The sequence below is a fragment of the Protomyctophum parallelum genome (genome assembly GCF_964188405.1).
Source record: "Protomyctophum parallelum genome assembly, chromosome: 7".
Taxonomy (NCBI): Eukaryota; Metazoa; Chordata; class Actinopteri; order Myctophiformes; family Myctophidae; genus Protomyctophum; species Protomyctophum parallelum.
The window spans coordinates 41,160,017-41,172,183 of NC_139705.1; the positions used below are offsets into that span (position 1 = coordinate 41,160,017).

The 12,167-nt window shown below is 42.8% G+C and overlaps 1 protein-coding gene across 1 annotated transcript; it reads right to left on the reverse strand.

Moving 5' to 3' along the window:
• Positions 1-4,404: 4,404 nt before the first annotated feature.
• Positions 4,405-5,802, reverse strand: LOC310862103 (GATA-binding factor 3-like; the record flags this gene model as incomplete). Its single annotated transcript, XM_083769840.1, has 3 exons — positions 5,673-5,802; positions 4,928-5,053; positions 4,405-4,752 (listed from the first exon to the last, which is right to left on the reverse strand). Exons 1-3 carry the CDS (start codon positions 5,772-5,774, stop codon positions 4,405-4,407), a joined length of 576 nt encoding a protein of 191 aa, XP_083625966.1. The 5' UTR covers positions 5,775-5,802.
• Between the last annotated feature and the right edge of the window lie 6,365 nt (positions 5,803-12,167).

Below are 12,167 nucleotides of genomic sequence, written 5' to 3' on the forward strand. Positions count from 1 at the left end.
ATATATGCCTACATTTTTGAAAAGAAAAGTCGATTCTAAACTATAAACAATAGGCTATATGCTATATATATAATAGAAAGATTAATACAAATATATATTCAGATGTAAAAAAAATAATGACCTGGGTTAGGGACCCACGTTCGAATCCCAGGTAGGCCTTGAAAGTTATGGATTTTAGTTTATAGGTTCTTTTTTTGGGGAAGAGAGAGGGGGAGGAGAGGTAGAGGGGGAGAATGAGAGGGGAGAGGGAGAGGGGGGAGGATGAGAGGGAGAGGGGGGAGAATGAGAGGTGAGAGGGAGAGGGAGAGGGGGGAGGATGAGAGGTGAGAGGGAGAGGGAGAGGTGGGAGGATGAGAGGTGAGAGGATGAGAGGTGAGAGGGAGAGGGAGAGGGGGGGAGGATGAGAGGTGAGAGGGAGAGGGAGAGGGGGGAGGATGAGAGGTGAGAGGGAGAGGGAGAGGGGGGAGGATGAGAGGTGAGAGGGAGAGGGAGAGGTGGGAGGATGAGAGGTGAGAGGGAGAGGGAGAGGGGGGAGGATGAGAGGTGAGAGGGAGAGGGGGGAGGATGAGAGGTGAGAGGGAGAGGGAGAGGGGGGAGGATGAGAGGTGAGAGGGAGAGGGAGAGGGGGGAGGATGAGAGGTGAGAGGGAGAGGGGGGAGGATGAGAGGTGAGAGGGAGAGGGAGAGGGGGGAGGATGAGAGGTGAGAGGGAGAGGGAGAGGGGGGAGGGTGAGAGGTGAGAGGGAGAGAGGATTGTGAGCGAGAGAGAGAGAAGGTGCATGGAGAGGAGGAGGAGGGATGGAGAGCAAGAGATAAGAGAAAGAAAGAGGATACGAGAGCATGTGGTTATATGGGTCGTGTTATATGGGCATATAGCGACTAACGGATGATTGTGTGCGTGCGTGTGTGTGTGTGTGTGTGTGTGTGTGTGTGTGTGTGTGTGTGTGTGTGTGTGTGTGTGTGTGTGAGTGTGTGTGTGTGTGTGTGTGTGTGTGTGTGTGTGTGTGTGTGTGTGTGTGTGTGTGTGTGCATGCGTGCGTGCGTACGTGCGCAACTGCATGTGTGTGTGTGTGTGTGTGTGTGTGTGTGTGTTTGTGTGTGTTTGTGCGTGTGTGTGCGTGTGTGTGTGCGTGTGTGTGTGTGTGTGTGTGTGTGTGTGTGTGTGTGTGTGTGTGTGTGTGTGTGTGTGTGCATACTGCATATGTGTGAGTGGACCTGTACAGAATATTTTGTGGTTGCTAATCTCTCTGTGTCATTTAACTGGCACCATTTCCCCACGTTGGCCCGAAGACCGCCATCCTCCACCGCCACCTGCATGGCACCCAGAGAGGCCTGCCTGTGGAAGACCACCAAACAGCTCCCTCTTTCCTCTCCAGGCCTTTTCTACTGGGGGTCCGGAAAACCAACAACAGCCTGATGGGTTGCATAACGCTCTCCCCCCAGTGTGGCCAACAGTCACTGATGGAGTGGGGAGGGGTTCTCTCTCTCTCTCTCTCTCTCTCTCTCTCTCTCTCTCTCTGTCCTCCACTCGTTCAATCTTTGAAACTTTGGTTTTACTGTAAACCACTTTCTACACGCAGGGAACCCCTTTTGGTGTTGTATGTTATACTTTAGCTATTGAAAAATAGAAGATCTACAAGCTCATAGCGAGCCACCGAGTGGCGCGCTACGAGCTTGTAGGTCTGCTATTTTTGAAAAAAATCGACTGACATAGAAGCATAGATTTTTCAGAAAACTGTCAGGATGTAGAAGACATTTTTAGAATCTGATCTCAGGTCAAAATGATTTAACAGAAACACATTATAACACACGTTATACATAAACTGCACCTCTATCACACATTACAGCCAAAGCAGACAGAAAATAAAACATTTGTGTGGCATCACTGGCACCCTGTGTGACACAACAGAATAACCCATTGGCTATTATGGGCTGCCACAGACGGGCGCACGCACGCACGTATGCATGCAGACACCATATCCCCCCCTTGCCACTTGCCCGTCTCAATTGTTGCTGTTATGTACAGTACACTCCCAATCTTCCGCCGTAGCCTGAAAACCCACCTTTTCAGACTCCATCATGGACCATAGCACTTACCCTAACCCCTTAGATAGCATTTCTGTTGGCTTAGTAGCATTTGATACAGACTTATAGCATGTTATGTAGACAGCACTATAATTGTATTGTATATAGTCATAGCACGCCATAGTACATATGTATAGCATAGTAGTAAATATGTATAGTTTATATGTATAGTGTATGTATAGTTTCATTATATAGATATTCCACTGTTACTTTCTTAGCTTACGCATGTTTCATGATAAATACTTTTATGTGATGTATTCCCATGCTTTTGTTCTTGCTTAAATGTAAGTCGCTCTGGATTAAGAGCGTCTGCTAAATGCCTAAATTGTAAATTGTAAATTGTATATGGGTGCGGGGAGGGGATTTGGCTCACATATTGTATAGAACCTACAGTAGCATCCTCTCTGACTCGCCTGTTTAATCATTCTGCCATCTGACATTTTGTTTTATAAATGCAATTTTGGGTCATGGGTGGGATGGTCAACTTTATTAAACCCTTTTATACTTTGTCGATGTATGGTTTCATTGGGGAAACTAGCATTGTCTACATGGCTTGTTTTCTCAAAACCCTTTACACAATGGATCAGAGATCTGATGTTTCACTTACACTTCGTTGACTGCGGCTTCCCCCATGGGGTCTGTACTTGGCCCGCTCCTTTTTACCCTCTACACGGAATCTCTTCAACAACAATAGCTGAATGTTCGCCTATATGCTGTCACTTACTGTTTGCCTATTATGACATGCCCAGAATAGGGTTCATGTGGTTAAACATTATGTGTGACATACGTGAATGTTGGACTGAACGGTGACTCTGAACTGTGTGCATTGGTTAGTCATAGTTCTATCTAACTTTGTGGTTAACAGGCTCATGCAAACAGGACGAGGGCGATTTGCATAAACGGTTAGCTGGAGAATGTACAACTTTCAAAAGCTACATTTACATATAATGGAACAGAACAATAAAATAACCGTGTGTGAACAATGCGATGACAATCCATCTCAGTTATGAACTTCAAGTCTCCCTGAATAGCAGCTGGACCTATCCGTCAATTAGTTGAATTGCAACAGGTTCCTTTTACAGTAGCCATGTTGTTCTTTGCTGTTGAAATTACATGAATGTATTTTTTGTGTATTTTGTCCTTTTGACAGATATGTACAATACAAATACTATAGTCATGTACAGTATATGCATTTTTGTCAATAAAAACAATCAATCAATGTAAAAAGACATATTATTCTTACAAATCATTAATTTCATGCTTCTCTCTTTCTGTCATAAAGTAGCCTACTACATTTTCAGATTTATTCAAAAACGTGTTTAATAAAAGTGAAACACATTATATCACTCATAATATCACTCATCAACAAAATAAAACAAACTTGCTATTTGCAAACAAACAAGACGCCAGTATCTGGATAAAGGAAAGGTCATGCTAATGCATGGTGTAAATAGCAAACTGGAAAATTAAATTACAAATCCATGTTAGCTAACAGCAGTGATGGAAGAAGTATAGTTTACATTTTTTTAAATAAAAAGTATCATTATTACAATGTAAAAATAAAAAAGTACTCTGATAAAAAAAGTACTCTGATACGCAGAAATAGCCCATTTCACAAGTTTTCAAAATGTCTAAAAATAATTTGGAGATAACTAGCAGATCTAGAAGCTCACAATGTGGCACATCATGGTGCATTGTAAGCTTGTAGAAGCTTACAATGCTTGTAGTAAATGTACAGGGCTGAACTGGTTAATGTTTTGTAACAATTATCTAAATCTACAAAGTAGACGGGCCCCACCACTATAGTTAAAATACCATTTCGACCAGTGGTTCTCAGAATGGGGTTTGGGGACCCAGGTCCTTTTGAAGGTTAACCGAGGTGGAATACTTGGTGGAATAAAATATTTAGAAATATCAAGAAACATTTTCTAGCCTTTTTGAAAAAGTCTTCTCTTATGGGAATCCCTGGCACAAAATCTCTACAGTTGTTTCTTTGAGAACTATACTGATTTAAAACTGCAGCATACTCCAACAAAACAAGAACTTTTTTTCAGGCTTCGGCAAGTCAATAAGAACAAAAGGACATCATGGCAATGCCTTTGTGACGTTCAGTTTATCATTTATAGCTAAACGTGTGTCAGAGAATACGCTCATGATTTGTTTCTTTTCCGCAATCTGCCAGCAATGTACTGTACCATATGGACTGTTTTGTAGAGAGGTTTTGGTCCCATTTGCACACTCTCAAGAGTTATACAGTACAGTACACACCAAACTGGTGGTCCTTGAAATAAATAAATAAATGTTTGAGAACCTCTGCTTCTTAGACTACATCATGGTGCGAGCCAAACCAACTATGGGAAGAGAGGGGCTGGAGAGGAGAAAGAGAAAGTGATGGAGGGAGGGGGTCAGAGGAGTGTAGCGGAGACAGAGAGAAGGAGGCAGGGTGGGAGGGAGAGGATAAATCCATCAGGGAGGAAAGAGAGGAATGGATGTAGGAGGAGGAAGATGAAGTTAGCAGCATGTTAATGACGGCTTCCTCGGCGGGCAGGGCCAGTCTGGACAGCTCAGTTTCTGATAGGCCGCCCCTCCTGCTCTTCTTGCCCCTATTGGTCAACTTGCGTTTTCTGCTTTGGATTCCTTCCTTTTTCATAGCCAATGGCCTGTTGACCTAAGGAGCAGCAGAGGATTGAAAATTGAGTGCCTCCACTCCGACATTCCAAGTGCTTATGAAGGTGGCCGGGGATCGAGTCCCCGGTTCAAATTATTGTTATTTTGGGTGGTCACGGCCTGAAAAGGCTGAGAAGCAGTGGTGTACGTGGTTTATAGTAATGTAATGAACCTACATGGTGTAGTTTATAGTACAGTCCACAGGCATTGCAGACAGGATCTCCAGTGATGTTTCTCCTCCACAGGGTGGTGACCGTGGTCAGACAGTTGGCACACTGCGTTCCCTGTCTGCTACTCACCCTCTATGAACACGCACGCACGCACGCACACGCACACACGCACACGCACACACACACACACACACACACACACACACACACACACACACACACACACACACACACACACACACACACACACACACACACACACACACACAAATACACTTCACAAGTTGACATTAAGTTTCCCAAATGCATATGGTGTAAGACTGCACATGCTCAGATGCTAAGCCGCACACAGAAGCCTGTGAACATAGACATTTCGTGCATAGATGTGCAACGCAATGGTAGGCCTCAGGCCTCAGGTCTACCATTCTGAAATGTAATAATATGTGGACTGCTGGACAACTGACAGTAGGCTCTCTTTACTCTTAAGAATATATATATTTTTTTATTATTATATATTTTTTCAAATATTATTAAATTCAATTTCAGAATGGTAGACCTGAGGGCTGAGGCCTACCATACCAGGCCTGAGGCCTACCATTGCACGAAATGTCTATGTTCACAGGCTTCTGTGTGCGGCCTAGAGGAGCATCTGAGCATGTGCAGCACTACAAATCTGGATTGTCAATCCAGTAACATTAGGAAATGACAGGCAGGCAGGCAGGCAGGCAGGCAGGCAGACAGACAGACTTACAGGTTTCTTTCTAGGTGGTATCAGAGGTTGGTTGTGTGCGTTGGTTCCACAGGTGATACAGAGGTAGTGTCCTGTCTCAGTTTTATGCCACAGAAGAGACATCGTTGCTCCACAGTTAACACAAACACGCTCCTCTACACATGCACGCACACACGCACGCACGCACACGCACGCACACGCACACACACACACACACACACACACACACACACACACACACACACACACACACACACACACACACACACACACACACACACACACACACCAATAAAGTGTCCATATAGTCAGTGCTTCATATAATGTCATAAAAACAAATAATAATAATAATAATCCATGAAATGCCAATAAAAAGTGTAAATTTGGTCAGTGCAAAAGTGTGAGTGATCTTTAGCATGAGAAGTGATACTACATTTATCATTCTTATACTGCATGGAGAAGATATAGTCAAACAGAGACAACTTAGACATGTAGTCTGACAGACAGACGAATGGACAGACGGACGGACGGATGGACGCACGCACACGCACACGCACACGCACACACACACACACACACACACACACACACACACACACACACACACACACACACACACACACACACACACACACACACACAGCCGGTACCTGGTATTTTGGGATTGTGGGGGTGAAGCCCCGCCCCATGCAAACCATCACCATGGAAACTATCTCCTCCCTCGTACGCAGGGTGGAGTGTGAGATAGATCCTGCTGTCATTCTCCGCCCCATCCTGCATGTCTTCCAGACAGGCCTCCTGAAGCCTGGGACTGGAGGGAAGCTTCTTGGACCCCACAGACGGCAGCACTGCCTGGGGGCTGAGAGCAGAGGATGGATCACTGCAAGGCCCCGTTCAGTAGAGCAGGGCGATATGGCCAAATACATGTACGTCAACAAATCTTCTCTTACGTGGGTGATTGGTCCCTGGCACAAAACCTTTTCAGATGGAGGTCCACAGTGAAACACATGAGAACTCCCTGGTCTAGCGGATGTATTGCGTATCACCCATGTTTCATTCAGCGAAACACTCATCATTAATACATTGAACATGGAACATAACATGTTTTTTTTAAACTACAGTGTTTTGAGTTTACCTGCTGCTGTAGACAGAGGACAGAGGATAGGAGAAGGGAGGAGGAGAGGAGAAGAGAGGAGTCCTTGGAGAGCAAGCAGCGGACGATGGGAGTGGCGGCGGCCTCCAGTTGAATGCAGGGTGACCATATAAGTTCAACGGAGGCGTGGTCGTGGTGTATGGGGAGGCTGTAGATTGACAGCTGGGACTGACCAACCAGGAGTCCGGATTGCTGCCTTCCGAACCTGTAAGCGAGGAAATGTATATCTCAACGAAATAACAAATTCATTAGGAGGGCAACGATGTCGTTTCCGAAAATAGCCAAGCTTGCAGATTAGATATTTTCAGAAAGCGACAATATGGTGAAGCATTACCCATGATGCTGTGTGAGTATCCATGGTGTATAGATGAGGCATTACCCATGATGCTGTGTGAGTATTCATGGTATATAGATATGAGGCATTACCCATGATGCTGTGTGAGTATTCATGGTATATAGATATGAGGCATTACCCATGATGCTGTGTGAGTATTCATGGTATATAGATATGAGGCATTACCCATGATGCTGTGTGAGTATTCATGGTGTATAGATGAAGCATTACCCATGATGCTGTGTGAGTATTCATGGTGTATAGATGAAGCATTACCCATGATGCTGTGTGAGTATCCATGGTGTATAGATGAAGCATTACCCATGATGCTGTGTGAGTATTCATGGTGTATAGATGAAGCATTACCCATGATGCTGTGTGAGTATTCATGGTATATAGATGAAGCATTACCCATGATGCTGTGTGAGTATTCATGGTGTATAGATGAAGCATTACCCATGGGCCATGATGCTGTGTGAGTATTCATGGTGTATAGATGAAGCATTACCCATGATGCTGTGTGATTGTGAGTATCCATGGTGTATAGATGAAGCATTACCCATGATGCTGTGTGAGTATCCATGGTGTATAGATGAAGCATTACCCATGATGCTGTGTGAGTATCCATGGTGTATAGATGAAGCATTACCCATGATGCTGTGTGAGTATCCATGGTGTATAGATGAAGCATTACCCATGATGCTGTGTGAGTATCCATGGCTGGCGCTGGCATCGCTGCTGCAGGACGTGGCCTCAGTCTCACTCCACTGGAACGATCTCTGGGATTGGATTTGAAATATTGGAGAGGCAGAGCTAACCTGTGAGGAAGATGACGTTATTTGACCACGTTTATGGAAAATAAGAGAGGGGTTATGCTTACTGCGAAATAAAAGCACAACACAATTCAACAATGACAACTTGATTTTTGTTTACGTAGAATTCAAATGTTATTTGCAAGTATACGTTCCAGCTATAAAATTCATAAATTGACTAAAAGTAACTAACTATTTGAAAATTAATTTTAAAAATATATTTCTGGCCCAGGCCGTAGCGTAACGGTCTGGGCACCGGACTGGTATTCCAGTCGCAGTGTGCCGCGGGTTCGACTCCCGGACCCGACACGGCCTTTACTGCATGTCATCCCCCCATCTCTCTCCCGTTTCCTGTCAGCCTACTGTCTGTCCCTTCAAAAATCAATAAAAGGCGTAAGCCGCAAAAAAATATCTTAAAAAAATAAATTTATATATATTTCTATCAAATATTTATAGTGTAAAATCTACGTTGGAGCCTTTAATTGCGTAACCTCAGTGTGCAGGTTGTGTAGGTCTGAAACCACTGGAACTGCAGGTGCACTCCAGGCAGACAGCATCATTTCTGCCCAGGAAGACATTGATTGATGGATTGACTGATTGATTAACTGATTGATGACACACACACACACACACACACACACACACACACACACACACACACACACACGGCCGGTACCTGGTATTTTGGGATTGTGGGATCACGTGTGCTGCTCAAACAGCAGCACACGTGCACACACACTCGACAACACTACTGTACTACTGTTACTACTATTACAACCACTACTACTAATACACCAATTAAAACAACAACTTATACTGCTGCTTCATGCTATTACTACTACTACTACAGTAGTAGTAGTAGTAATAGCAGCAGCAGTATAAGTTGTTGTTTTAATTGGTGTATTAGTAGTAGTGGTTGTAATAGTAGTAGTATACTACTATACTACTACTACTACTACTACTACTACTACTACTAATAATAATAATAATAATAATAAAAAGAGTTGTGATACTCACAGTCTGTCAGACCTTTCCAAGAGTGAGAGAGAGAGAGAGAGAGAGAGAGAGAGAGAGAGAGAGAGAGAGAGAGAGAGAGAGAGAGAGAGAGAGAGAGAGAGAGAGAGAGAGAGAGCAGGGAGAGATAAAGTAGTAGTATGGTAGGAGATGATAAGAAGTAACAGGTTTGGAAAGCATGGTAGAGAAAGAGTGTGTGTGTGTGTGTGTGTGTGTGTGTGTGTGTGTGTGTGTGTGTGTGTGTGTGTGTGTGTGTGTGTGTGTGTGTGTGTGTGTGTGTGTGTGTGAGAGAGAGAGAGAGAGAGAGAAGGAGGGAGGGAGGTGTGTTTCAGTTTGTGAAGGCGGAGAGTTGTGGTTAAGAAGAGGTTGCTGGGAGGAGAAATTAACAGATTCTGATGCAAATGTAACAATAACTATACTACGACTACAACTACAAATTATTATTATATTTAAGCTTTTGCGTGGACCGTATAAAACATATTTGTGAGAAGACTCATGTGCTCCAATACTTATAGTCATGAAAAGTTGTCATATATTGTCATTGCCTCAGCCAATTGATTGCCATGGCAACCACACACCTGCCAATTGATTACTTAATCCGTCCACTTTTCACAGTCAGTTTGCACTCTTCACACACAGGCAGACAGACAGATACAGAGATCTCCATGTGGGACACAGACAGTAAAAATGGGTGCTGCTGTGACAACAGGTATTGCATACTACAGATATCTCCATACACAGTATATGGGCACAAAAGGGACACAGACAGATAGTTAAAATGGGTGACAAGTTGACAACGGGTATTATTAGGTTCCAAAGTTGCATCGTTCCCAAGTAGGCCGGTTGGCCGACGGACGGACTCGTACAAGTCTAGTCATCTTAATGCATATACATTCACTATGTCATACAGTTCTAGGCTTTTCCTTTATAAATACTGTAGTCCTTATTTTTGTCCTCTGTCCATGTGTATTGTCCATTTCAACCATTTATCGACCATTTTGCTGTTCCTGTAGTCTTACTCTTATGCAATGTGTCCGTTTTTCCGTAAGATATATTTCTTCTATCAGGGCTTGACTGGGACAAAAATTCGGCCCGGTCATTTTCGCGTGAATTTGGCCCAGACCGGCCCACCACAACCAGCGCGCAGATAGCAGAAACTCTACCGCCTGCTCCGCATCACTAATACCACCACATAAATGATACAAACCAACAGACAACTACACAACCCCTTGTAGAGGGTTTATTTGTCACTCACTGATACAGTGGTGCAGTGAAATTTTCATGATGGCACTGGCAGAATGGCAGCACGCCCGGACCTTTCCTGGTGGCCTGCCACCTATTGGCCTGCCTGCCTGTCAAAAAAAAAGAAAAAGAAAAAAAGGGGGTTTTATCATGGCGGCCCGCTACGGTCGCGGCCCACCGGGAATATGCCCGGTACGTCCTCTGGCCAGTCCAGCCCTGTCCGTCTTGCCTTATTCCCTGCTGCCAATACAACATTTTACCAAATATCTGTCCTCTTCTCGTATTTCCAGAACACATGTGAGTGTTCCACATTTACATCTCCTGCACTCTCTCCAACATTGTATCTGTTTCTTTACCTGTGTACTTTAAACTTCCCTTTGTTTGGTCACAAGAAGACTTCATAGTCTTATGATAAGGATTTAGTTTTACCATTATCTATGTATTGCAACATGTTGATGCTGCTATGCATCACAACTCATTAGTGTGGACTGTGTTTAAAGTTGCTATAAGCGATAACATTGATCAATCGACATTGGTCAAAAAAAAAGACTAACCAATCAGGAAGTAGACAGGCAAATTGACCAATGACAATGCTTCTAGGAAAATCTTTGAATGCAGATTGTGATGCGTATAGATGCATCCCCTTGATGTGTCACAGAGTTTACATTTTTTGGGAGCGTTTTACCCATTGCTGGCTGTCTGAATACAAAAAAAATATATATATAAAAAGATGCAAAACAGTATGGAAAGGATTATTCTTTATTCATGTGTTCATCTTCAATCATACAGTCATACGTTTTTACAGTTCAAAATAATACAGAAAATGTTGCATTATCCATTAATTGAGTATAGTGCAATCGATTGATTGGAAATCAAATTACTGTAATATCAGCTGAATTCCATTTGTGATGAAAAGTTTTCTCACAATAGGTGCATGCGTTGCCAGCATGCATACATTTATTTAAGTAAAAGTACAAAAGTATTGGTCAAAATGTACTAGATACCAGGTATCAAAAGTAGAAAGTACTCATTATGTAGAATGTCCCATTTCACAAGTTTTCAGAAGTATAAAGTTTATTGTGAAAATAGCAAATCTACAAGCTCACAATGTGTCGCATTGCGACGGATTGTGAGCTTGTATAGAATACAAATCTACAAAGTAAATAGTAGTAACTTAGCCTGGCATCATGGCTAGACTGTGGCTGATTTGTCTGGTTTCAAATAATTGTAGTGGAGTAAGTGTAGTAGAAGTAAAAGTAGGGGAGAGCCGCCACGGTTGTAACGCGTCATGGTTGTAACATGCACGTTATCTATTGATTGGTCAATCACCCAGGAAGTCTGAAGTGTTTACCTTCATCCTACGGGGAATAAAAATCCACATGGATGTCTTCATGATTATGTTATGTTATTAGTTTGCATCGTGTTTAGACGGAATGCATGTTCATTCTGGTCTGTAAGCAACGCCAAAGAACAACTTGCTAAAGTCGGTCAATTGTAACACATATACCATTAAATACCATTATATGTAATATTTACATATTTGACATATTGGCCAATATTATATGTTAGTCAGCTGTCTTTCATTACAGCGTGTATTCTAAATTAGTTTAGGGTTGTATAACATTGTACAACTCAATCAATCAATCAATCAATCAAACGTTTGTTTAATCAATGCATTTTCCCATTGAACTGACTCAAACGCCCAAACTGGTACACCCGGTACTATTTAATATTTTGAAAAGTTTGATACATTTTCTTATCACATCCATGGTATGAAAACAATGTTAAGGAGTTGCTTCAATGAAATATAATTGCTTTAAGCTGAAAACGATATGTTTAATGGTGTTTTTTAGCATTGTTACATTTATCACGCATGCCGTTACAATTAATCCGATATGCGCAGCAAATGTAACACTGGAACAGCGTCCACGTTCGGTTTAATAACGTAAAATATAACGTAA